General features: G+C 40.2%; 4 protein-coding genes across 7 annotated transcripts in view; 2 read left to right on the top strand and 2 right to left on the bottom strand.

Moving 5' to 3' along the window:
* Positions 1-7,616, bottom strand: part of sh3bp2 (SH3-domain binding protein 2) — a 95,103-nt gene extending 87,487 nt beyond the window's left edge. The window contains exon 1 of one of the 2 annotated variants that reach the window (XM_044333355.1): positions 7,549-7,616. The gene's annotated coding sequence lies outside the window, so the exon portion shown is untranslated. Of the gene's footprint in view, positions 1-6,523; positions 6,642-7,548 lie in introns of those variants that run through there. The other variant, XM_044333356.1, reaches the window with a different exon arrangement.
* On the top strand, positions 177-10,719 carry spp1 (secreted phosphoprotein 1). Of its 2 annotated transcripts, none has more exons than XM_044333359.1 (8): positions 177-1,512; positions 4,658-4,729; positions 4,920-4,964; positions 5,072-5,104; positions 5,543-5,605; positions 5,759-5,851; positions 6,566-6,901; positions 7,579-10,719. In XM_044333359.1, exons 2-8 carry the CDS (start codon positions 4,676-4,678, stop codon positions 8,053-8,055), a joined length of 1,101 nt encoding a protein of 366 aa, XP_044189294.1. In that variant the 5' UTR covers positions 177-1,512; positions 4,658-4,675; the 3' UTR covers positions 8,056-10,719. The 2 variants fall into 2 exon arrangements, with proteins under 2 accessions (XP_044189294.1, XP_044189293.1); XM_044333358.1 differs by having other exon boundaries at positions 178-1,512; positions 5,756-5,851.
* A 2,219-nt stretch (positions 10,720-12,938) lies between these two features.
* Positions 12,939-27,140, top strand: part of LOC122967977 (inverted formin-2) — an 82,728-nt gene continuing 68,526 nt past the window's right edge. For both annotated transcript variants that reach the window (XM_044332825.1, XM_044332824.1), the window contains exon 1: positions 12,939-13,630. The gene's annotated coding sequence lies outside the window, so the exon portion shown is untranslated. The remainder of the gene's footprint in view (positions 13,631-27,140) is intronic.
* Positions 20,385-23,760, bottom strand: LOC122967978 (beclin-1-like protein B). Its single transcript, XM_044332827.1, has 3 exons — positions 23,631-23,760; positions 23,249-23,325; positions 20,385-21,643 (listed from the first exon to the last, which is right to left on the bottom strand). The coding sequence occupies exons 2-3, from the start codon at positions 23,306-23,308 to the stop codon at positions 21,188-21,190; spliced, it is 516 nt and encodes a 171-aa protein (XP_044188762.1). The 5' UTR covers positions 23,309-23,325; positions 23,631-23,760; the 3' UTR covers positions 20,385-21,187.

The following is a 27,140-nucleotide window of genomic DNA, read 5'->3' as shown; positions in this document are numbered from 1 at the left end:
AGAGACGCCGGTAAAACTGTTGACAGGACACCTCGAACTGCAAACATGGTCAATTATGATTCTTTCTATTATGAATTTTTGATCCATGAAGGTCTTTATTTGTAAAACTTTCCTTTAGCCAAGAAAAGCAATTTTAAAGTCTGTGACATCACCACAATGTAAAGTCTATAAGCCAAGCGAGAAGAAACCAGCCAGCAGGAGAAACACTACTGCGCATATTCAGTGGGCCGCACAATGCGGAAACAAACCTGAAGCTAGAAATGGTTTTGGCTGATGCGCCAGGTGAGCAATTCTTATTGGACTGAGTAGGCACCATTTTTGGTCGCGTATCCAGCTCTTTTAATACATCCATGTATTATTGCTATTTTTTGTGGCGTTTATTATCAACATTTTTGTTTTTTTGCACATACACTTTAAAATTATATTAGGTAGGATTAGACTACACTTCATTGTCTGATTTCTTTGGAATATATTATGTACAATATAATGAATAACCATGTTTATTACAGTTGAATATTACAAACACGCCACTGCAGTGCAGTCAAATGAATCACTTCACATTCATTCATGCTACCAGCCAGAGAGAATATTCATAGTTTATGCAGTTTGAAAACTTAGTTGAAACGGACCCAAAACCTTTGAGCATATTCGAAACAGTCTCTATAAATCATCAAGTTATTGTACAGTTAACTGTACTCTAATCATATGTGTCTGTGATTAATGGCATAGTTTTATAGCTATTTTTTTTAGTTCCTTTGCCCTGCTCTATCATTTTGTTTATGTGGTCTATTTCTAACAAAGACAGTTATACATACACACACACACACACATACAGAGAAAAAAACTAAAAAGACATGCCTCCACTCCACTTGTTTAAGACAAATCAGTCTGGTATTACAGACAAATTCTCAATTATCCAGTGAGACCTCAGTCAGATGTGTTTCTTCTGTCTGTGAGGAAGCTGAATCACTGTCATACCACCCGGCCGTATACGTTGCTGTTTTTTTCCCAAAGCATGTCACTACATGTCCTTAAATTAACTTAACTGTGTGTGTGTGTGTGTGTGTGTGTGTGTGTGTGTGTGAAAGAGAGAGGCAGAAAAAATAGTCACATGCTTCTGTCTGGGTTGTAAGTGTCTGCATGCCTTTATCCATGTATTTGTCTTTGCATTGTGTGTATGCATGTGTCTATGTGTGTGTGTCTGTGTTTGCCCCCACACCACCACAGCATCAACCACAGGAAGAGTGGGAGAGAGAGAGGAGAGGTGGACCACGGAGCGGTTAACCTCATGACATCACGAGCTTCGAGTTGATTGGCTGCTGCCAGAGGCTGGAGGGTTTATAAACCAACCAGGAGCCCCGGTCTCAGCAGCAGCATCATCGAGCACCGAGCAACATCCAGGGAAACTCAGGAGCATACTGAGCTTAAGTGAAGACAAACCACATCTGTCTGGTACTACTCAACGTCTCTGCAGCCGCCGAACTCCTGAAGCTTTCTCCGTCTGCAAACAAGGTCAGGATGAATTTATAATAACTTGAATAGTATATTTACTGTGTGCAGAGTTTTTATGCAGCACTGGTGGCGTGATGAGAGGTGGGACTGCAGGTTAATGTTTGTATAAGCAGATTTTTATAGCTTAGAGAACACAAGTCAACATGAGTAAACTTGTGAAGTCTATTTGGAAACAGTGTGATGTCTGACGCATGCATTTGAAATACACTATATGGCCAAAAGTGTGTAAACACACCTGTACACATACTTTTGTGTACTTCCAATGTGCTGCTTTTTTCATATTTTGGGCAAGGCCTCTGTTCCAATGAAGAGAAATCTTAATGCTGCAGCAACCAATGATATTTTAGATATTAGTGTCTTTCCAACTTTGTAGCAGTTTGACGAAGTTCCTTTTCTTCTATGCACAAAACCAGTTACATAAAGAAATGGTTTTCCCAGTTTAGTGTGGAAGAACTTGACTGGCCTGCACAGAGCCCTGACCTCAACCCTGCCCAACAGCCAGGCCTTATCTCCCAACATCAGTGGCCTCTCTGATTCTCTTTTGGCTGTATGGGAGCAAATCCCTGCAGCTAGGTTCTGAAATTTTGTGTAAAGCCTTCCAAGAAGAGTGGAGGCTGTTATAGCAGGAGATTAATGACCATGGGTTTGACCATTTTGTTTGGGTGTTCCTATACTTTTGGCCATGTAGTGTAGCTTGTGTTCTTTATGGTTTTCTATTTGCAACACTGTGAAAGTAGGTAAGCAAAAACAAACCGCAGTTTTAAAAGTGTAGTCCACAGCAACACTGCAAAATGTCTTTTAACAAAATTATTATATTTCTTCATTGTAATTAAGTCTAAAAAGTCTTACTTTCTTAAAAAACAAGTCAAAGAACTGCTAGTTTAGTGTGATTTCTTTCAAGTAAAATCTAAAACAAATTCGATTCTTTGAAAATGTTTTAAGAAGTGTCATTTGTCTTGATTCTAGCACTTATCTGTTCATTCAGTGCAGTTTTCAGATGCTGACACTCATTCCTAGAAAATTCTTGAAAAAAGTTTATTTAACACTGAACCTCAGTGGGAACATTAGCATTTCATTACAGTTTTATAACAAACTCCAGCTTGATTTTGACTGATTAATACACTTGTGCAACATTATCATGATTTAAATGTCAGTGTCAAGCAAATGCACATTAAACTTGTGGAGCCACAGGAGGGTTTGGATATCAGGCATTAAAGCTCTGCAGTTTACAGTTAATTAAGAGATCTTTTTTAAGATGCTGTGGTGGTGGGAGTCTGCCTGTGATTGGTTGGAGGTGAAGCCGGTGCAGCTGTGTGTGTGATTGGTTGATTAGTGTCACAGTGACAACAGGGCAGGAAGAGGAAGCAGTGGGCAGCAGGACTAACGTCTCGAGAATGTGTCACATGACCATGGCCAGCCCAAACTAACCACACTGAATAAACACACTCACAGAGCAATTAACTACGAGTTCAGTCAAACTGAAGAGTTGAAGGGAGTTTAAAAGAGGTTCAGGTTCTTTTTTTGTGTGTGTCTAGTTTCCAAAAGAAAGATTTTGGACAGACCCTGGCTGGCTGTTCTCAGTATTATGCTAGGCTAAGCTAAACTGGCCGCTGGCTTAAGCTTCACATTTAGCGCACAGATATGAGAGTGGTATTTTTCTTCTCATTTAACTCTCGATAAGAAAGCGAATACCCAAATGTCAAACTATTCTAATCAAACCCCAGTCCTTCCCCTAACCTTTATTTACACCTCAGTGCAACCTTAACTTGAAAACCAAATCTTATCCCTCAAACATCCTTTTTTTCATAGTGAGGACCAAACAAAATGTTTGGCACTCTCAAGGTCTGAAACTGAAACTGGTTCTTACAAAGATAGATGTACAGAAATACACACACATATAGTCATATGGGCGTCTGTCATGTTTCTGCTGCACTGTGGCTTTCCAAGCCTTCCAGTTATAACTTGGTGAATTACATAGTATAGGAAGAGTCCATCATTACAGATAGAAGCAGAGAAACTGCTCCGCCCACAGCACAAACTGCAATGTAACTGAAAACAGGCGCGTAGGATGTTCTATGAAAAGTTATAATGATAAGCCAAAATCTCTGCCACAGTACAAGAATCTATCAGATGAGGAAAAAAAGAAATCATAATTAAAGTTGCAGTTAACAAGGTTTAATACCTATAGTGAAAATAGTGATGTGTACGTTAAGTATAAGTTACTGTTGCTACTGCCTCTCATTGTTTTAGTTTCTGATACTCACTGAAATAACAGTATTACAGTAAATTATTCATCTGCTCATCATCTGAACAAAGAATAATGTTCGTAAACTATCTATTTGAATCCCCAAATCTCATTTTCCAAGCAAAAGTGAAAAACATCCACTAGTCCAAAAGATCAAAACCAACAACAAATTGAAGTAGTTTTGTCCGTGTATTCAAAGCCTGATATATCTGCAAAAGTGCAGTACATCTAAAAAGGTGCAATGTCAAGTCAGCTTTTGTAGTGTTTAGTAATTTTTTGCCGTGAACTTTAATGAATTTTATTTCAGGACATGTTTGCACGACAACAGGTCATTTTAAACTAGGATTTTCAGAATGCAGAGTGCTTTGCAGATTGATGGAAATTTAAACTGGACTGGACAGTGGTGCTGTAAATAACCGATACTGGTTTTCTCCTTTAAATCTGTTCAACCGAACACTCACAGACTAATTTCACTTCTCTCTAAATCATACCTGTTATTTTGTCCTGACCTTTGGACCAGAATCAGCCAGAAAAATCATGTTTCATAGTTTAACAAACCACACTCAAAAACGATTTCCTTGCTGTGATGACAGAGAAAATGTTTGACTGTATCGAAAAAGAGTCATCAGGGAAACATAACCACTCCTTTCAGCCTGTAATTAAGGACGTAATGACTTCCTCTGACATGCCAAGGCCCCAGGAAGTGCCCGTCATGTGACCATCCTCCATTTTTAGTTTTCAGTTTGACATGTCATTGTGTTTCCTGTAAAATTATGGCCTCCGATGAGTATTTTGGTTTGCTCTGTGTTTGATGATTTTGTTCTATTGTTTCATTGTGTTACGTGGTTATGATTTATTGTGTGACTTCAACCTGCATGTTTCTGTTTTTCCCTCCTCCAGACACCAAACTGTGACACAATGAAGGTGGCCGTTGTTTTTGTTCTGCTCTTCGCCACAGTTCTCTGCCGGCCGGTAAGTCATTGTGTCTTTGTCAAGTTAAATTGTCATAGAGATTTATTTTCCTGAACTGAGAACAGCAGCTCTGTTCTTGGGTCACTTTACATTTTTGACGTTTGTTTCAATTCCATTTTGAGTTTTGGTTCATTTCCTTGGTTTGCTTAGTTTTCTATTCATTTTATATATACGTTTGCTTGCTTTTTAGGCGAAACAAGTTTCTGTCAGCAGTTCGGCTAGCTCTGAAGAAGTGGTGAGTATCTGGAGAGAAAGTGAGAGAGACAGAGAGAGAGACAGAGAGATAGAAAGAGAGTGAGAGAGAGAGATCCACACTGACTGATGATGGTCTTGTGTTCACAGGTGAAAGCAGAGGTTCCTGTTGCACCTGCAGAGGTAAAATGTTGTTTTACTTCATCCTTTTATTCTTTTTTTTCATATTCCCCAGTTTGGTTCAATCTGTTCTCCTCTTCTCTTGTCATGTTTCACTTTCATTTATCCTCCTTTTTCTTTCCTCTGTTCACTTCTCTTCTCTTCTCTTCTGTGTCTTTTCTTGCATTTCTTCCATTTAGGAATAATAACGGGTTAATCTGGTCATGAGTTGACTAAAATGATGACAGCTCTTCTCTAATAAATACAAATTCAAACTTCCTTCATGAACATATTTTTTGTCCAGTTTTGTTACTGATTCATTTTGTAATGCTAAGAATGAGAGTCAACCACTAATTCATACTGAATGACTGCCTGAGGCATGAATGTAGAAGCAATTATAAAAAGGCAGTGACAGGTAAAAAGAGGATTAATCAAATTTATTGCATCTCTGTGATATTGCAGATTTATGTAGCAGCCACTCCCGCCAGCTCAGACGAGAGCACGGCGAGTTCAGATGAGGATGCGGTAAGAGATGTTAAATCAATCATTTAAATATGATCAATCAAAATTTATTAAGACTGTTCTTGTTAAACAGTCAGATTAGAGTCGTATGTTTGCAGACTACAACTGACTACAGGTGATGTTTATGACTGTGTGGTTTTGGTGATTTTGTAGCAGGCCACAGCAGATCCAACTACATCCTCTGATACAGTCTCCGACGACAGCCAGGACAGTGAAGACAGCGATGATGATGATGAAGCAGAGGAGAGTGTGAGTAAAAACCTTAGAAATAGCAAACCTCGCTACATATACAGTGTGGGGGTGATGCTCTACATTTTATACTACAAGAATAATAATAAGCCTCAGTTCTTAAATCCTGAACATTAAAAGCTGACAGCAGCATGAAAAGCTGACTGAGCAGTGCTGGAAACCTTAAAATTTGATTGATTAAAGAAATATTCTTGTTTCCCAAGAAACATCATGTGCAATGGTGGGCTGCTTCTGAGAACCAGAAAGGCTTTGCTTGTAATTTAGTTTCTTTGGGTGTGTATTGCATGTGTGGGAGTGGAAACACATCATTTACATGCTTGTATAATGGTCTGTAGGTCTGTGTCCAACTCACTGTGGGAGGTGGGTATTACTGTGAGACCAGAAATGCCCCAGACACTGTTGTTGCACCAACAAAATCCAGAACCACTACTAAGTTCCAACTTCAGACAGGAATAGTAACAATGAAGCAAACTCAGCCTGACAGTATCTAGCTGGTTCAGCTGACCTTTGAGCCATTTAAAAGCTTGTAAAATGTTTAGAAAAAGGCAAAGTCAGCTAATAGGATTTACCAAGATGTGAGCTACTTAGCTGGTGACACGAATTTCAGGGGGGGAATTCTTAGTCTGGCTATCTGCCTGGAAGCTCCAAACACCAAAACACATTTTTACCTACCAAACCTCAGACAGCTCACACCTTCCACCTTTGTGTCTCCAGGAAACCGAGGAGGACGATGACTCCAGCCACAGCTCAGAGTCCGGCGAGTCCTCCACCCCTGCTACTGTGACAGTCACCCCTGTGATGGTCACAGAGGAGCCCGTGGCTGAAACCACCGTTGAGCCCATCGTGCCCACCATCGTCACCGACTCAGGCCGCGGCGACAGCATGGGAGGTTACCCCAGCGACTACAAGTCCATCATCTATGTGGAGGACAAATCCTACCAGAAGGTTCCTGCTCCTTACAAGTCCTACGAATTTCTTGGCACAGGAAAGAAGATGGCCTACGACATGACTGACGGCAACGAGGTGGAGAAGACACTGACAGTGTACAAGGTACAAGTCAATTTGAGCCTTCTGAGAGAGTTAGGTCTTCAATAGAGTCCAAATGAAATCCCATTTGGCATTAGGTTGCTGTAGAATGTGCTCCTTTTAGAAATTACTAGTGTTTTTATTGGGATCTCGGCTAATTGGGATTTTTATCTTAAAAATGTAGCTAAAATTTTACAAAAAATCTAGACAAGTGGATTCCTGTGTTACATTTAACTCCTTTTAGCACTTGTATTTCATATGAAACTGCTTTCAGTGCTTGTACTTCAGCTGACACTTCGACTCGGTTTGTTCACTTGATCTAACATTAACTCATTTCAGGACTTACAATGACAAGTGATATGTTCAGCTCCTTTACGCACATACACTTGTGACATACTAGCTCTTTTCAGCAATTTTACTTAATCACCATTTAGTGTTTGGAAGAACTTTTACTTCACCGTCACTTCCACTTCAGCTGATACTTCCGTTGTATTTTAACTTCCACCTCAACTTCTTTCAGTGCCTCAACTTCAGGTGCAAAGTCATTTCCCTATAGAGTTTCAGCTTAAGTTATAACTGCCAAAAAATACAATTAAAATAGTCAATGTGTTAATGTTTCAACTGCAGTTGTGTATGCACTGTGGATTTACAGATGCACCAAACTCACTAACCTTGCTATGTCTCCTCTGTCTCATCTCCAGGCTCTTCAGGTCCACACAGATCTGGAGGAAGACACTAGCACCCCTGAGGTAGAACACCAGGGCCTGGACGCCTCTCAGGACCAGGACGTCAGCTACCGCCAGGCCTCCTTCCCAGATGAGAGCACTAGCACCAGCGACGCTAGCACCACCGACGCAAGCACCACTGACGGTAGCTCCAGCGATGGTAGCTCCAGCGACGGTAGCTCCAGCGACGGTAGCACCAGTGACGCCACCACCAGTGAGAGTGAAAGCTCCAGCGCTCCAGAGGAAGAGGAGGAGAGCGCCAGCACCGCCAGTGACAGCACCAGCGCCAGCCAGGAGTCCGAGGATGAGGAAAGCAGCGAGGAGGCCACTGCCACACCCGGAGCTGCTGACAGCGAATCAGATGAGAGTGACAGTGCTGAGAGTGACTCAGATGAGGACAAGGTGACACCTGACACCACTACTGACATGCCGGCCGTCATCACTGCCAAATAAGCACTGCTCATCCAGAAAAATGGAGTGGATGGTGGTGTCAGAGATTCACATAAAGAGTGCACGCTGCACTCAGGTGCAAAAGTCCCCTCCTGAGCCACCTTCCACTGCAGGGGCAAACAGGGATAACCAAGGCTCAATCAACTATCACAGTTACTGATTTTAATGTATTCAGCCAATATTTCTGTGTTTATTTGTGCATCTTATGAGTAGAAATACTTTTTCTGCTGGGTTGTATTTAAATAAACCAATAACTCTTTGCATCCTGTGGTCTAGTCGCCCTGGTAAATGTCATTTTTGGCCCTGCAGGGGAAAGTGGTTGATGTTGAAACTGACAATTGCTACCTGCAACAGAGGGTTGACTGACCTCGTGACCTTTGCCTGCTCCTCTCTCACCTCTGTTACTGCAGGGTCAAAGGTCAAAACTGGAAAAGAACAAAGAAACAAAGTCCTGATATCTACACCAGCACAACACTGCATTCAATCATTAAATATTAACAGCAATATGCAAACTTACATTCTTTTTGTGCTTATTAAACAAGAGAGAATATGCACAGTTGAATTTAAATATGTGTAACCATTCAAGCATAATAAAATTTAAACTTGACATTAAGCCATACATTTGCTGCCTGTGTGGCTTAGCTTTGTTGCTTGCCAGTATCAAATTTGCTGGTGTAGATAAAAGGATGTAGACATAGGGAAACTCATCCTCTAATACAGGATTCAATCAAGTAGAGATGAACACATAAACACACAAAACATAGTCCTGTTCGTTTGCACAGTCCCTACCTACACTACATGTTGTTTGTCCCATGTTGTTTACTGTAATGTATCATATTGTACCATTTCTAAAGTATTAATAAAGTCATTTTACATAAAACAAGATACTGGTTGTTTACATTTGTTTTGCATGTTCAAGACAAACAGGCTGAGAAGACAGATACAGAAATATCTGAAAAAGCAAAGCATAAGAGTCAAAACTGTGATACACAGAGCTGGGCCAGGTTAAAAAGAATTAAAGGCCGTGTAAAGCAGTAAGAAATATGTGTTCTGAGTTTGTAACACCACAGAAAAATGTGTAATTAACCACCCAACCAAATTTGAATGATTAAAAAAATTGCCAAGTATATAAAATTAGGCTTCAAAATTGCGGAAAAATAAGCAGTATTCTCTGCTCTGAAATGCTGGGGACGTGTCTGCTGAAGGCGCTGAGAGCACGGCCCAAATTGAACAGCCTCTGAGTTAACACTCATAGCAAACTCCTGTATAAAAACACACAATTTAAAATAGGCCTTGTTTGTAGGTGTAAGGCAAGCAACATGGATGATATTTTAAAAATAAAGTAATGTTAGGAATCACTGTTTAATTCGGCACATTGTAGGTAAAACTTAAATGACTAGTTAACAAGTGAACCATCACCAATCATTGTTATTGTATGTTAAATTACTGTTTTTTTCAATGGAGTTCAGTGCATTTAATGTTACTTCTCTGCTGAAAAGTCCCTGGTGGCTTCATTGAGGCCGTCGCCCTTGGAGCAAAAGGCTTTCACAACGTGCTTTTTGGTGAAGTGCTGCCCGGCAAATGCTCTCCTTCTGACTGGGGACCTCCAAGCTGCACAGCCAGTGCATAAGCATAACGGTGCATAACTTCTTGAGCGAAAACGGCCCCATTCATCAGTAACGGCAGATTATCCAAAGTGAATTTCCAGTTGTCTCAGATTTCACTAACAAAGACCGCGCCATTAGAACAGTATAAAAAGTAGTTTTATTTGGATTGTGGAGAGGGTTCAGGATTGGATGAGGATAGTGTATGGTGGGCTGGATGGGGGTCGAGGAGAGGGATGAAGGGGGTCGATTGCCGGGGTATGAATGGGAGCTGAAGGTTGGTCCGACTAGGTATGGTGCCCCTGAAGACAGTTTTATGGAGATGTTAGTTCGGCTGGCGTAGACGTGTATGGTGGAAGATTTAATCTTGAGAATGGAATGGGCAAAGGTGGTGAAGCAGGAAAGGGTCAGGACGTTGAGTGAAGGGAAGGAAAGGCCGTGGGAGGCATGGAAGCTGAAAATGGAGGGACCGGCTTTCAGGTGGGAATCTGAGTCTGGTGCCAAGGATTTAAATTTCTAGTTTATTATGGTCGATGACGATGCAGTAGGCTGTATGAACGAGGATGAGTGGAAGACCGCTCATGCCCCCAAAGAAGAGTTGCGAAGATGATGTGGTATGGTTCATAGAGAGCGGGCGGGGGGGGGTGGGTGACCATTCAGGTGGCTGATTGGAGGTGAACAACCTACTGCTGTGTCTGAGCACGGCAGGATGTCGTGGGATTGGGTAGTGCAGTTGTCCCAGAAACAGGGATAGAACAGGAGGAAATGGGTCCAGTAGAGGGAGCACCGTGGCTTGGTGCAACTGTGGCTGAGGTAACAGCAGGACCAGTAGTGGCTATGGGAAGAAAGAGAAGAAAAGAGCTGCGGGGGCGGGTGGAGCCGAAAGCACTGAGGTAGCTGCAGCTGAAGGAAGGGAAGAGTGAAGGATGCCAAGATGAGGGGATGTATGTGCAGGGGGTCGATTGTGCAGCCTGCGGACACAGGGATGAGATGAAAACGAAAACAAATACAAAACAGAGGGAGTTAGAAAGGAGGGAGCTCTGTGGCTTCCTTACCTGTCAACTAATGATGAGGAAAACCAGGCTCCCTGAAGCAATTAATCGATATGAAGGGATTGCAATGAAAATTGCAGTTGATACATTCACTCAATGTCACTGAAAATGAGGGCATGCCCTCAATGATACCTTGAAATGTAAATAAAGGTTGAATGAATGAAAAGAAGCAGGTGAGTTGAGGGAGCTATAATAGCTGCGGCAGGAGGAAGCGAAAAGGGGTGCTGTAAACAAATAATATCGATGGAGGAGAGCCAGGATAATTCATAAAGGACGGATCGAGGGAGGGATGAAGGGATGAGGGTTGAGGGTTGAAGGGTGAGGGATGAAGAGATGAGGGTCGAGGGGTGAGGGATGAAGGCATGAGGGTCAAGGGTCGAGGAGTGAGGGATGAAGGGATGAGGGTCGAGGGGTGAAGGGATGAGGGATGAGGATCGAGGAGTGAGGGATGAAGGTCGAGGGGTGAAGAGAGGGGATGAGAGAAAAGACAAAAAAAACACAAGACAGATCAGAAAGGGAGGGGGCAGCCACAGGGGGAGATACGACCTGTCCCTGCCAGAGGGCTGAAGCAGTTGGCTGCGTTGTGACGTCATTGACATGAGGCGTACACCTGAAAGTGAGCGGCCGTCCGGAGCGGTAGCATCATAGATGTATTAAAAGAGCTGGATACCGGACAAAAAATGGCGTCCATTCAGACCTACAGAAGTTGCTCGCCTGGCGCATAATTGTCGCTGCCCGATTTGCATCACGCATGTGCGAGTAGGTCCACCATCCTGGACAGCTAAGTACGGCAACACCACTTGGACAAACAACATTAGAGTTGAGTTTGTCACTGCCCGATCCGCGTGGTGCATATGCGAGTGTAAACATAATTAAACATATATATGTAAACATATATTCTGCAAATTGTCTGTATTTCCAAGATAACAACGAACAAAAAAGCTATTAAGACCTCTCAAATGATCAGGAAATTACTTTGTAATAAAAATAAATAAAGAGTTGTAGTTCAATACAGAACAGAGGATGTTAGGTGTGATCTGAAGCACTCGGCCATCTACACACAAAAAATAGCTTTGCAACCAATAACCTTACTACTAACGTAGGGTGACATATTTTAGAAAAGACCGACTCTCTCTTCAGCATGAAGGCTAACCGTTAGCATACTGACAGTTTCATTCATAAAGAGCTGCAAGCGTCGTAGCAACAGCCTCGACAACAACAAATTAAATGACTGACACGCCTACAGAAATCAGTGTTGAATTCAGACGCGTGATGCATTGTTTATGTTTTCATATTGGGTTAACTTATATTAGGTGAGATAATGTTGATGAATCGGACAGATCATGATACACGTCTATGTAAGCGCTGAAAACAAGTATAGTAATATAATTATTATTTTAATTTTGGTAAAAGCCAGGACAATTTGGTACTGAATGTTAAAAACTGGGACATTTTAGGGTTTTACAGATATATGTCGGGACTCGGGACACCCAACTCGAAACCGGGACAACTCTGGTCACCATATACTAATTTGCCCGGGAAAATGTTAACTTAACCTACTGTGCATACTGGCCGAATGAGTTTAAATTACCTTTAATTATAAAGTTGGAAGCAGCACGGTGCATTTCACTTCGCTCCATCCTGGAAAGACTGGGGTGAAATACACCGTTAGAGATGTAATCTCTCAAAAGTTGATAATACTCGAAAGTTTTCATTCTTGTGGATGTAGTAGCACTGTTGTAACGTCAGGTACCAGGCAGTGACAGAAATTGTTAAATTTAACTCTAATGTTGTTTGTCCAAATGGAGTTGCCGTACGTAGCTGTCAGATTACGCGCATGCGCAGTGCAGATCGAGCAGTGATGCGCATGCGTGATGCAAATCGGGCAGCGACAGTAATGTTTCCCCCGCTGGCCCCGCCCGCGAGTTCCGAAACCGTGTAATTACAACGTCACGTGATGCACACTGGCTCAAAAATACTTTTTCCCATAGACTTACATTGTGAAAGAGACGTCTGTAAATCAGCGGATAATTTTTTCTGAGTGTCACAACCCCCGAAATTACATGTCTCACTATCAGAATTAAATCCATCCGGTCCGATCACATTTCAAAAGCCTAGAAGAGCCGCATGATTGAATTGTGTTATCCTCATTCAAGTTAGCTGGAGGACTAAACCGGAAGTAGCCGACTCGCCAGCGAAAGTCACTAATGCGCATGCTCTATGGGCCGCACAATGCGGAAGATCCGGGTACTTTCATACCAGGAAGTCGATTTGTTATTGCTTCATGTGCCATTGAGCAACATTCATAGGAATGAACGGGGCCCGTCCTCCGACGCTGTAACCATTTCTCTTTATACATCCATGAGCGGTAGTGGAGGTGGAGGCAGAGAGGAGCTGGAAGAGCCCGGCTTTGTTGTCGGTTCGGCGAAAACGGGATTTGTATCTGGAGTTCAGGCTGGCCTTCAGCCGGGACTGAAGAATTCGGGGCTTGTTGTAGTAGGCGGTGTCGTGTCGTCATCGGTGTGCGACGTGCGTTGGCCCGGCGGCGGACAATGAACCCAGAAAAGCGGGAGGATTCGAGCTGGGCGAAAGGATTGATGGAAGTAGAGTCTGCATAGAGTTGGAAAGTTTGTCTATATCATCGTTTCGTAGGAGTGGGACGACTGTCTCCTTGAGAATTCGCTGGAGGTGAGCAAACATCCGGTTGAAGATGTTAATCGCTTGGAAAAGAGCCGTGTCTGAGTGGTCTATTGAGTGGAAGCATGTGGAGCTTCTGGACCACAGCTGATTAGAAGCGCAGCGTCTGGAGGAGAAGGGTTCCATGTGGATGTGGTGGTGAAGGAGATATCTCGTTGGTGCTGCTGGATCAAGTTGTGGGCGGTATGTTGCCGAGGATCGTGGATCACGGAGCACGGCCGAGAGGTAAGCGTTTGCGATGCAAGTGTGTCGTAGGTCACGTAGGCCACAGGAAAGGGGTTAGATATGCTTATATAGATATGCACGGATGATTGAATTAGTGAGGCGCAGGTGATTGAATATAGTGAGAGAGAGGGGCATAGTCTTGTTCCTGAACCTTTGTTATAATAACTCCATGAAAGTTTGTAAAACTACTCGGTGTAAAAATAGTAACTATGAATATGTGGACTCTAGTGTATATATAGTGGGGGAGGGGTCATGCTAGTAACCCCTTTACATCTTCAAGCCCCCATATCAGGATCGCCCATAAAATCCTGAACACAGAAATGGTGAAAAATAGTTAACACTTAACACAGTTAATGCTCTAACTCAGTACAATTCAATACAAATACAAATTCAGTACTGCATAATTCACAGTCTTTTCGCATTGTCAGCAGTTATTTTCTAACATGTACAATGTGTATGTATAAAATCTCATTCTCTGCAAGCAAGCAAAGAATATGTCACATTTCACATAATATATTTCTGCAGGGCATACACATTAAGCATTTTTTGGGGAAAATTGAGTAATTACATTTTAAGACATTCACATTAGTAACTGAAGCTTAAGATGGTTTGCAGTATTGGTTTGTCACAATCACCACTGATAACACTCGTCCTATAACAATCAAAGGTAAACCGCAACTCCTAAATAAATCTAAATTGATGCAGCTGTTTGCATTAAGTGACGAGAACACAGTGACGAAAAGCAATTTTACAAAATGTTCGCCAGTCAAATGAATCCACATAGAACGGAACCTCCAAATCCTGATAGATTGGTGACTGTTCTAAGTTCTTCCTCGGATATTTTACTCCCCATGAGTAATGATCTAACAAACAAACAAATCAGGTAGCCAACAGGTTTCCATGTAAGTCAGGACCTAGAAAATGTTCATTACACCAACAATATGAGAATGTCAATCCATCACACATTTATACTGTAGTTACCGACATATCCATATTGAGACAGCTCAGTAGACACATAGTTAGACTAATAACAGGCTTCGTATTGCCCCTCAAACTGCAGCAGTGAAACCCCTCAGGTAAAAAGTCGAGACAAGTAAGAAGATTGATGTTGTCTCGGCGCAACTCTGAACTGCTGGTCAAACCCGATTGTTTCAAATGACAGTTAATATCAACTCTAGGAGCCAGTATACTTAATTGAACTTACAGTGAGTGTTGTATAGGTGTGGTGTATAGGTTTTGGAATATGACCTGGTTGTTATAATTATTAATAAAAAATATCATGACATGTTTGATAACACTTCTAATATGTACCTGGGTTATCAGGCAAAGTTGCTAATCCTACGGTGAAATACCCTTTTTTTAATCAAATCTTTTATAGGCTTACTTGGATTCGGATGTCTTTATTTTCCTGTGTGTGAAACAGCATCACAGTAATGTATGTGATTCATGTTGAGTCATGCACTGACAGAGCATGTCTTGATTTATTATCCCTCAAAGGAATATAAAGGCTGACACTGTAAAATATGTCGTTACTTGAGTGCAAGAACAAAGGCAACATAATTATGCAGAAAGCCGCCATTGTGACTTTGGCAATGCAGATTATCACAGCTTTCTCCTTCCCTGTTTTCATTTAGTTCGCTCAAAAGAGTGAAACAGTGCCCCTATGGGTTGTAATGGCTGGTAAATGTCAGTCAGGCTGTGTGGTCAAAGAGGGTATTGTGATGGCTCAGTCGAGGCACTTATGTTGAGTCCATAGTGAAGAGAGGCCAAGTGAAAAAAGTAATATTGAACAGTCAGATGCAGTTTGTGTGAAACTGTGAATGGACAGGACTCTATAAAAGAAACTGCAGAGTCAAATAAGATCAGTCTCTCTGGCCACAACAAATTATATAAAGTTTGCAACATTATTTAAAAGACCAGTATGTAGGATTTAAGGGGATCTATTGGCAGAAATGGAATATAATATTCATAATTATGTTTTCATTAGTGTATAGTCACCTGAAAATAAGAATTGTTGTGTTTTTGTTACCTGAGAATGATTATATAGCTTATATCTGTAGCCCAGAACGGACAAACCAAACACTCGCTCTAGAGAGGGCCTTTCACATAGGTGGAAGAGGAGGGTGAGGGGAGGGTCAACCTCACCGCTATAGATGCCACTACACTGCGCAAAACCCCCCAAGAATCCAGAGATATTATTGCCTGAATATTCCAAGATATGATCCAAATATGATGATATACGTAGCGGATACTCGCCATCATGGGAGTCACAGATTTCATGTTCGGAGCATATCCAACTCCAGAATGGGACCAATTTATACTGCTAGAATCTGGAGTTCATGTCATTCAAGATACCATATGCGAAGCATCTCATATTTGGAAATATCTAGTCAGAAGTGGATAGCTGTCATATCTGCAGAAGATTCACTAGTCATGTCCTATGTCAAGTGGGTATGGGGTGGTAGGCTTGTCTCGGACTTTCAACTACTTAAAAATAAAAATGTCCTGACAGCTCTGATGGAACTCAGGATTCATCCATAAGGGTTACTTTATTACAAATAATTGCACTGTATAAACCTGAATCTGTGTGTAACAGCTGACCTGTGTAGATGTGTAGCAAAATACAGAACAGTAATTACTGTCAGATCCTGACCAATCCGGTGTTAATGAAGTTACCACTGCTGTGCCATGTGTGTAAATGCACACAGCCTCTTTCTCAGTTTGGAGATGCACTTATCCTTTCAGCTGCTGTGTGATGCTGCAGCCAGCTGTTGGCACCAAACAGAACATCAATACTGATGTTTCTGTGAAATCCCGGATACATCCCGGACACCTGAACAACATTATTGTAAGAATCAGACATTAATCTAACACGTTTCAGACCTGCCTGAGTCACATTAACAGCTGTAGCCTATTTTGATGGACATTTCAGTAGATTATGTTATAGATGCAAATTACTAGAGAAGAAAAAGAAGCAAAATACATGAAAATTGGTTTGTGATTATGGAGAGCTGTGTGTGTGCACCTCTGCTAATTAGAGACATGGTATTTGAGGCTTTTTTGCTCTCTGCAGTTTTCATTATGGACCAATCTGTGTGCTGAAATGTGGAGAAAAGCCCAACCACTGGAAACCGCTCTGCTAATTCAAACAGACACAAATCAAGGGCAAAGTGCACTCATCTGCAAAACTTTATGGGCGTGTTTGTGCCGGCATACTAATAGTGCAAAAATTTTTGTCTATAGGACCTTAAAACGGGGCAGATTGTGGGTGCAAATGCTACGCAATTCACGATGCTATTAGCAGGTGCAATCCATTCTTTGTGGCTCTGGCCCTTTACCTACCTTAGTGTTTCTGAACAGGTCTTTGGATAATGTCTCGGCCTGCCGGGGTTGGCGTCAGTGTCTCCTGCCCTCTAGTTCACCTCTTCACTGTGCCACTCCTTCTGGGAGGGCCGCTCACAGCTCATCCAGCATTGGAAATATGCCTGAGCCTAGATTTTATGTAGAAGAATAAAATAATAACAACAGGATAATAAGCTAATTATCCACAAGTCACTGAAAGAGCTGTGTAATTTTGCTGTGGGTTTTGAGACATGAAAAGCGATTCTTTTTTTCGGAGCAGAGAAGTGTGTTCAGACTCCAAACTGTCGAGAGAAAGAAAAGAAAAACAACATTTAAGATTTTAATAGACCTACCGCAGTTTGACTTGTGTAGCGCTGCCCTGAGGGGTAGTCTGTAATTTAAAGAACTCTACTGAAACTGAGCTTTTGTCACTGGGGGTCTGTCCAGGTTTCTAGGTCAGAGATTGTAATTTACTTGAGTAGGCGGATTCAAACGAGCTAAATGAAATATAACAACATCCACTCTTCTGGGAAGGCTTTCCACAAAATGTTGGAAGCTGGCTGCAGGGCTTTGTGCCCATTCAGCAACAAGAACATAAGTTAGGTCGGACACTGATGTTTGGCTTGAAGTGCGCTGTCATGTTGACAGTGCACAGGAAAGGACCCCAAAGTGTTGACACAAAACTGGAAGCACTATAATGTCACTTTATTCCACAGCATTAAGATGTTTCTTTAGGGGCAAACTACAAAAAACATTCTTGTCCACATACTTTTACCTGATATCATGTGTATTGATCCTATGAAATGGACATCCTGGAAAAAGAGATTGTAACCTCAATGTGTGAACATTTAAGTTAAGACAACAGAACAGCAGTCAGTTTGAAATTGAAAGTTGACACAAAGTGTAATGACTGACTTTCTCCACTAGATGTAGCTGACTTATTGAAATACCATTTTGCAAGGGTCTGAGCTCCGCTCTGCTTGCTCTGAAAACAGTTTATTAAAGGAAATGAACACAATGTTATGCAGTGATCAGAGCTTATTTTTGTCTTTTGAGCAGATGGAAATTCATTTTATGACTGAAAAATCAAAAGTTTGGATTACAGGCATTATTCAACTATCTTACTCAAACAAACACAGCCAGTGAGCAGGTGTGCCTTTATTAAGGACACTTACGCAGAACATGAGCAATGTATGAGTCAGAGCAGTAGAGAACAATCTGACTCTCACATGGTTTGCCCTCTCACTGCCTCTAGCCTTGAGGAAAGTTTTAGTTTAATGAGGACAGGTTTTTAGATAACTGTCTCTGAGATTTCTGCCTCCAGCAGATTTTCATGAGGAAGTAATTCCAATAAAAGCTAATGACAGTAAGTACTTTAGATTATCCAAAGTAATGGAAACACTGTTGGTATTAGGTATAAAGTATTTTGCTAAAGAATTTTTTTAATGTAAAATTTTAATGCTATGAGAACTACAAAGTGAATTCCATTCACCTCAATCAAATTGGATTAGAGTGGCAGGAATCTTCAGAGACAGGTATCTCAAAATCTTGACACACTGGATTTGGAGTTCAAGGAGTACAAACAAAAAATAATTTTGCCTAAATTGAACCAGCATTTAATTTTTCAGGTTTTTACTGAAGTAAAAGTAAAGTATATCCTTCATTCCTCAGTTTCTAAACCACCACTGAGGCCTCATATGCAGACATCACCATGGGAGATTTCTAAGACTCTATTTATATTTGTTAAATATTTTTCTTCATAAAAAAGTATATATCTTTTAGTTAGTTTTATATTTTCATGCTCTTAAAAATGGATTACAAAAACAATTTTATATTCATATTGACATGATAACCTTATAGCTCAAATCAATAATATGATCTACTTGCAGGAGTCAATGATTTTACAAATATGACAACCTCATTGTAATATAGTTAAGTTTATTTTTCTTTAGTAGAAAAAGGCATACTGTTATACACAACACATATAATCATGCACATTAGATCCAGTTTACACACCAACCAACAACAATGTAAGTACTGTCTTCAGCCTTCGAAGCCATATTTAATTTGGGAAAAGATATATTTACAACCCATAATTACACCATTCCCCTGTTGCAATAGTTCAGTTATTATTTAGCATGTACAGACAACAGATGAGCGCTAACAATACAAACAGCAGGCACCCTCCACGGTTTATAAAGAAACACACTGCTGTGGCACATACATGACACGTACTCTGGATACTTCATGCAGAGGGGCAACTTATTTTTTGGTTGTGGTACAATTTTTGTGCAATATGCAATACAAAAAAGGATCTCTACTGAAAAGGCTGTTTCTCTGGACTTATTGATAAGATGTTGGCTTGCTTTAATAAGCCTGTGATACAGGTGCCTCACCGACGAAAATCCTTTATAAAATCCCCCAAAATATTTTAAACAGTATTTTAGGAGCAGATCTTGACACTGAAATAGAAAGAGCATCTTGCCAATACTCTCCTGACCTGTTAATAAGATAATTTTAATTTAACAAGATATGTTATGCCACTGTATATAAATACATCTGACTGGTCTAGTCTTAATGAAAGTTGCTCTGTAGCGTCACCATTTGATGATTTTAACACTGCAGGTCGACCTATCAAAAACAAACTCAACAACAATAATAATAAAATAATCTGTATACATAAAATAGATTCTTTTGAAAAATTGAAAAATCAAAATTCTAAGTAATAAGTAAAAGTCTGAACCTGTGATTCAGGTGTTAGAACAAGAGTTTACCACCTTCATGTGCTACCTGATGTGTTACCACAACCATGTTCACAGAATAATCTTACAATTTGAGACTGAATGCTCCAAATTAGGACATTTCAGAAAACTCTTTACAGGGTAAAGATTTTTAGTAACTCTGTTTTTAGTGTTGATGCGTAGACAGGCTTGTGGCGTCAGAGTATGTGCAGTTATCTCCTTTGTTTACATGAGGTGTCATTTCATGCAATGGCAGACATGGCCAAAAGAGTGCTGGTTTGAACCTTGCTACCAGGACTTTTTATATGTTTACACATAAATGCACAGTTAGTTTTCCAGTATATTGTCACTGCTGTATTGCTACATTGCTGGTAGCCTACTGAAAATAGCTTTTTTTCAGGCTTCTGATTGGCCAACATGGCTTGACAGCGCTTCAATTGTGTTTTTGCATTCTCATTTGGATGGAGATTTTTTTTTAAAACAGTGCCTGTGTGGATTTTTTTTTTTTTGAGAATGAAGAGTGGAAAAACTCACATTTTCAAAAATACCTGTGTATAGGTGGACTAGACCAAAGTCAACAAACTGCTGTAGCTACAAGTGATGGACAAACAGTGTGTCACTAACAGGGATTTTGAAGAGCAAAAACAAAACAGCATCTAATGGGTCCGGAGTGACATTTGCAGGTATGTTTACATGCTGTTAAATGTGCTGCAGCTGAGCAGCTAATTGGCTATCTAGCCCGCTAACTGATGTTAATGATGCACTTTTCCTCGGTGAATGTTTGTTTGGTGATTCCTTTAACAAGCTAAGGTGCAGGATGAGATGGTGTTCATGTTTATAAGTTAGATAAGAAGGAGGCTTTAGCAAGAAAGCTAATGTGGGTTGTTGTTCAGAGTCTGTGGCTCTTGAGTTGTGTAGCAGGATGCTATCAGGCTCAGTGTGACCATCTGCTCTGCTCGTGATAGAACACTATGTTATCGCTTTATTCAAGATTTGATTTTCTGTACGGAAATAGGGACTCCTGCTTATGCAAATGGGCGATGGAATGGTATTTGATCAAAACACTATAAAACTAGGGCGAGAAGATGTGTGACATGCAAGTGGCAACCACAGGAATTTTCAAAATCACCACAAAGAAGCAAAGTAGAAACTCAGTAAGAATCTATGTTTTCGTGGAAAAACTTACTTAAATATAGTATTTTTGGATCAAGCATCTTGTGGTCATTAAACAAACTGCATCTTAAGGTACTTAGCTACCTATCGTCTTGGTAGGTTAGTAATACTTGCTAGTTTACTTAGTTGACAATTTAAGTTCAGTATCTCTTCTTATATTTTAACCTTCTTTGCCTCTTAAGTTGTTAATGCCAGCAAACAGCAAACTGAGATTTAACTCTTGCAATTAGACCCAAAAATGTCCCGAAAAGTCAAATTCTTTACAGGAATGTTGTTTGCGGTTAGCAGGAATGACAGCTGCTTAGTTGTCTCCTCTGCTGATAGTGGTGGTAACTGCTGTTGGGATCACATGAGTAACACAAAGAGTCACATCACCAGGTGATGTGACAGCAACAGGTGTGGTCAGTGTTCCTGGCGGGGGCGTTGACACAATTGGCATATCTGTGCTTGGCGTGTCTGGTTCAGCGGTGAGGTTACCACCATCTCCTGTAGTGACAGTTGTCATGTCAGCGGTGGTCACAGCGGGTGTGGTCTGATCGGTGATGAGAATCTCCTCAGAGGAGTCCTCCTCTGAGGAGGAGGAGGAGGAAGAAGATTCACTAGATTCACTTGAGTCCAGTAACTGATCTGACTCTGAAGAGACTTTGTGGCTGGAAGATTCATCAGACTGCATAGGCCACAAATATTTCCCGTCCAACAATCCCTGCATGAAGTGACTGTCTATGATGTCAGCATCATGAAAGGTGCCCCTGCCAAACTTAAAAAGACATATGTCATTTTAACAACCCTGGCAATTGAAAATTGAACATAATCCAGCAATTGGTCCTCTTGAGAATTTCATGAGAGAACAACAAGAAGGCATAAGTATAAAGGGGAAAGTTAAAGAAGAAATATCTCCAATTATATCATATCCATATTGTGTAATTGTTTATAGGCCTTACTCACAGCAGATATTGTACTTGTCACAGTAGAAAAATCACAGGTATTACTAATAACATGAATAATGGCTCTGTTTTGTTCAAGTGTCCCAGTAAGCCATGACAGTGTAACAGTGAGCCAGCATGCACAACACCAGGACCCCGAACTGAAGAACTGAAGCAGCTAAATAAAAATCAGCCATCATTAATTTTATGATTCACACCTGTGCTTTTTATACTGTGACGTGAAAGCTTTGGTTAAAAAAATGCACCTGTAACTCAACCTTTCTGTTAAGATGATAGTACATCATTGGAAAATTTTATAAGGGTAGCAGTGGTAGAAAAATTAGAATGAAAACCAGACAGAGAATGGGGATAAGAATGTGTGATCTTTAATGTACTGTGATAATTGATTAAAAATGAACTTTTCAAATATTTTAGCTGTTGTACAAATAATAGAAATCGGTCTGTAATTATTAAGATCTAGCGGATCTCCTGCTTTATGAAGTGGAGTGACTTTAGCACATTTCCAAATAGATGGAAGATTACAAGTAGATGGGGACAGATTAAATACGCCAGCAACTGGGAAAATAAGCACTTGAGAAGCTAATTTTATAAATTTAGCCTCACAGGGACCAGGAGCACAGCCAATGTTTAGAGCAGAAATAACAATAATAATATCAGAGGGTAAAATACGTCTGAAAGAAAATGAGTCACTGGTAGTTACTGGATCATTTAAATAAGTTGAAACAAAAGAGTAAGAACTACAAATAGAGGAAAATGATGATTCAAAATTTTCAAAATAATAGCGTGTTCATGGATAATTTCATCATTAACATGGATCTGTGCAACAGCGCTTTTACTGGGGCTAAGAATACTTTTCATCCTCTTCAGAACTGTTTAGGATTATGAAAATCATGAGACTATTTCTATAATAGTTGGATTTAGCATTCCAAGTTTTTGTTTTATAGAAATTTCTTAAATGGTGGTATGCTTCCCAGTCAGCTGTATCCCAAGATATTTGATATTTTGCCCAGGCTTAAGTTTAAAAAGATCAGAATCAGAAGTAATCCATGGTGAATATCTCCCTTTAACTTTCATTGTTTTCCAAAGCTTATCAACAACTTTAATAGAACACTCAAAAAGAAATTCCATGCATCTCTCAACATAAAGGCATCATCTGAAACCTATCCCAATCTATTGCAGTCACATCATAAATAAAATGATCAATATGTACTCTCAAAATGTACACTAAACCAGAACATCTCACAAAGTATCTGTAAATATTTATACTAAAAATATACTGTATAGAGATGTAGCACAGGACTGAATACTTCAGTTGTGAGACTGACTGCAACAAAACACAACAAGGCACAGTCAGTGAGAGACAGTGGTGAGGGAGGCGGATGAGGGAAGATTGATGTGAAGCGTTGTGGGTAGCTTACTGGTCTAGCAGAGGATGTTGTAAGTAGGACGATGAGGAGGGTGTATGTGAGAAACTCCATCTCTGATTGGTTCCTGTCTGTGAAGAAGGGAAATCACAACAAAAACAAGACAAGACACGATCAGAGGCTGGGCATAAGAGTAAGATTTGTAATAGTTGTTGTAATAAGTTGTAATAATTTATTAGTTGTAATAATAGTTGTAATAAGTTGTAATAATTTTTACAACAGTTAATATAATTGAAATAAAAACAGACACGTTTTGTGAAGAGGTAAACATTCACATACTTGGCAGCAGTTGCTCGTCAACTCATAAACATCAGAAAATCATACACAAATCACACATAAATCATATGTGCTCATTAAATAATAAAAAAAAACTTACCAGTTTTCTGTAGCACAAGATCTGTCCTCTAGTTCTTTCTTACTTCTCTTAAATCCTATATAAAAACAAATTGGATTCTGTGTAGCCGTGATAACTCACTGTTTCAGTCTAACCTCCATGCAGGACTGGCAGCTGCTTTTATATGGTGCCAGGGCAGAGAGGCTGGGCTGGGGAATGGTTCAGGGGGAAGAATTGGGTAAGACTGGATTGCTCAGGGCTGAGGTTAAAGGGAGGGGCAGGGGAGAAACTTTACCGCACTTACAGATCATCCGGTGATGATGAATTATTTATTTTGTTTGATGAATTATGTTTTCTTTTAGTTGGCAACACAATTGTTTTGAGAACTTGTATCTTTTTTTTTTTTAACTTAGACTCCATGGACTGTACATGGTGTGGACAAAGTAGCAGGAATAATCCAAAATATTCCTGTATTAAAAGTATTATCATTGTGTACCTCAGCATGTCAGAGAGGGTTGATTCAGCTCAGTGTAGTATGTTGATGTAATCACAAGTCTGTCATCTATGTATTTATAGAAAGGATAGGAGGATTGGCTCCGAGAGTCTAGATCTAGTATTTATACTATGTAGAGAAACTGGGTCAATTGGGTAAAAAATATTGTTTTCACCCAAATAAATTACTAAATGTTTACGCCTCTTAGTCTGCTATTACATTAAAGACTGAAGGACAGGTTCACAATTGTTCAAGTCGATCCTAAAACCCAAATGATCACTGAAAGAAGGTTTTCTTGCTGTAATCATTCCTCCTGTTCATGCTGGCCATTAGAAGATCCCTTCATAATGCACTCACAGTGGAAGTGATGGGGGACAAAATCCATAGTCCTCCTTTGATTGCTCATTGATGGGAATTTGATGCTAAAAAGACTGTAAATGTGGCAGATACATATGGCATCACATCAACTTTTAAATACATTTTTGCACGGAATCACTGTATGGATTTCGGGCCTCATCGCTTACATTGGAAGCTTGAAAAATTGTGAACACATTATAACACAAAAGGGGTTTAGTGTTAACATCAACCATATCATAGTTGCCATGTGCAGATACGGCAGAAGGAAAGAATTTTAAAATGTCGGCACCAGACTTTATGCAGGGTTTTGTAAGAATCATCTGACATCAATGTTCTTATAGGCACTTCTTGATGACGCCTCATGTCAAATGAAGTGATATCTGTGAAATTTGTCATGGTGATGAGGTGATTGAGATACTGTATAAAAAAATGCTGACGGAAGTCTGATGGAGGTGATGGAAAAATGATCTAACATTTAGACAGACTCTGGAGGTGTAGAGCAGTCTGTGGAATTTTACAGTAGAGTCAAAGCTGAGCCACACTTTGATCAGACCGTTGTGTGTGCGTGTGTGTGTGTATGTGTCACACTACCGTGTTACTTTATCACACTGAAACTTAACCTTCTCTCCTCCTCTCTCTCCTCTTCTTGTGAAAAACCACAAAACATCTAAGGATGAATCATAAACAAGGTTAATCCTGACTGGGTTTTACGGAACACAACAAACAAATTTAGAAAAATGTGAGAAGACAGACAGACAGAACCCAGGAGGGCCTTTTATGTAAATTAAAAAATCATTGCAAAAGGAGCATTCAGGGCAGGCTGAAATCTGGGCTTTTGACTTTCTGGGAGCATTTTTACTTACGTTACCCTCAAGATTTGTAACTTTGACCATATCTAACATAGACATCTGGTATCATAACACTATATAAATGACAGAAAATCACAAAAAGCACATTATTTCCCCTGTATTTTTATGAAATTGTGTTGTTTTTTTTATCAAAATAATGGTCCAAACCAACATCCGAATACATTGTGATTCATTGGCAAACTAAATACTGACACTGAAAAGTAAAGATGTTTTGTTTTTTGATGCAGGCCAACTTCTGCAGGTACATGAGGTTAGCTTACTGGGATCCGTAACTCAACCTTTGACATGCATTACATTGAACACAATTTGTTATATTTGTGGTTGGAAAGCTGGTGAAGATTTGTGTCCTTGTCACTGCACTGGTGACTCCTCCTGGCTGGTTGGGCTGTCTCTTTGAATAAAGCCACCAGGAACATGCTGAGCTGTGAGGTGATTTTTGGTGGCGTGGCCACAGTCAGAATTGTAGGTCATGTGACACCCACTGATGTCACATGAAATAATTATTTCAGCATCATTAGAGCTGAAATAATTATTTCATGAATCAATTAGTCAATCAAGAGAAAATTAATCTGAAACTATTTTGATAATCTACTAGTCTTAAATCATTTTTTGAGCTAATGTGACAAACGTTCCTGTATTCCAGCTTGAGATTGCTTGTCAATTAATGTGATAATTTTCTTTGGGAGAGTGTGGCATTTACGTAGCCAGTCTGTCAGACAGACCTGGTTCAGACTGACATACCTCAACTACTACTACTACTACTACTACTACTACTGCAATTACTGGATGGATTGCTATGCCATTTTGTACAGACATTCGTGATCCCCAAAGGATGAACCCTACTGACTTTGGTGATCTTTCTACTTTTCCTCTAGCGCCACCATTATATTGAGATTTATGGTTTCAAGTGAAATGTCTTGACAACTAATAAATGGAATTTGGTACAGATATCCATGGTGTGGATTGGATAAATCCTAGTACTTTGATTATAATCTGACTTTCATCTAGCACCACCATGAGGTCAAAGTTTTCACTTATGCAGTGAAATATCTCAACATCTACAAGATAAATTGGCACAAAACGCTGTACAAACATTAATTGTTTCCAGACTTTTCTTCTAGTGCCGCCATGACATTGACATTTGGGCGTTTGAGTGTAACATCTCGGCAACTATTGGATGGATTGCCATGAAATTTGGTGCTGACATTCATGGCCACCTCAGAATGAATTGTGTGACTTTTCATCTAGCACCATCATCAGGTCAAAATTTAAATTTTTCAAATGTCTAAATTTATTACTAAACACCAGCGAAACTAATGAAATTCCAAATTCAACCTCAGCTGCACTTATTATGTACTGCTGTTTAATGCTAATTAGAAAATCTTGTAACATAAGTGCATATACCTGCTAAGCATCAGCAAGTTAGCAGCATCACTGTGCCTAAGTACAGTAATACTCAAGTAGTGGGACAGTAGCACTACAGTGCGAGACAGCAAAACATTTACAATGTGAAAAAACACATGAACCAAAGAATATCCATTATTATCACATAGTAATACACAATGTACGTCTCCAACAAAGACGGGACAGCACGAGACATGAATCCACTTCCTGCTGTAAATAAACCTTCATAACCAGTTTAGTTTGAGTCACACATAACTCTCAAAACAGTTTCAACCACAATTTACAGTATCTGGAGCCACTGAGAGGAAAATCCCCACTCTGGTCAATTATTACAGTCATCCAACAACATTTCTCAGGCATACAGGAAGTGCTCATTTAAATTTATAAGTCAGTTTAGGCAAGTAAAGCATTTTGTGGAAGTTGGACAAC

The sequence above is a fragment of the Thunnus albacares genome, chromosome 18, assembly GCF_914725855.1.
Source record: "Thunnus albacares chromosome 18, fThuAlb1.1, whole genome shotgun sequence".
NCBI lineage: Eukaryota > Metazoa > Chordata > Actinopteri > Scombriformes > Scombridae > Thunnus > Thunnus albacares.
This window is presented reverse-complemented; position numbering and strand designations above follow the sequence as displayed.

Excerpts from the sequence above, each read along its gene's own strand:
- spp1 (XM_044333358.1), top strand. The coding sequence starts at position 4,676 with ATGAAGGTGGCCGTTGTTTTTGTTCTGCTCTTCGCCACAGTTCTCTGC. Across the intron at positions 4,730-4,919 it reads CCACAGTTCTCTGCCGGCCG|GCGAAACAAGTTTCTGTCAG; the intron begins GTAAGTCATTGT and ends CTTGCTTTTTAG. Across the intron at positions 5,852-6,565 it reads ATGATGAAGCAGAGGAGAGT|GAAACCGAGGAGGACGATGA; the intron begins GTGAGTAAAAAC and ends TTGTGTCTCCAG.
- LOC122967978 (XM_044332827.1), bottom strand. The coding sequence starts at position 23,308 with ATGGAGTTTCTCACATACACCCTCCTCATCGTCCTACTTACAACATCC. Across the intron at positions 21,644-23,248 it reads CAACATCCTCTGCTAGACCA|TTTGGCAGGGGCACCTTTCA; the intron begins GTAAGCTACCCA and ends TGTCTTTTTAAG.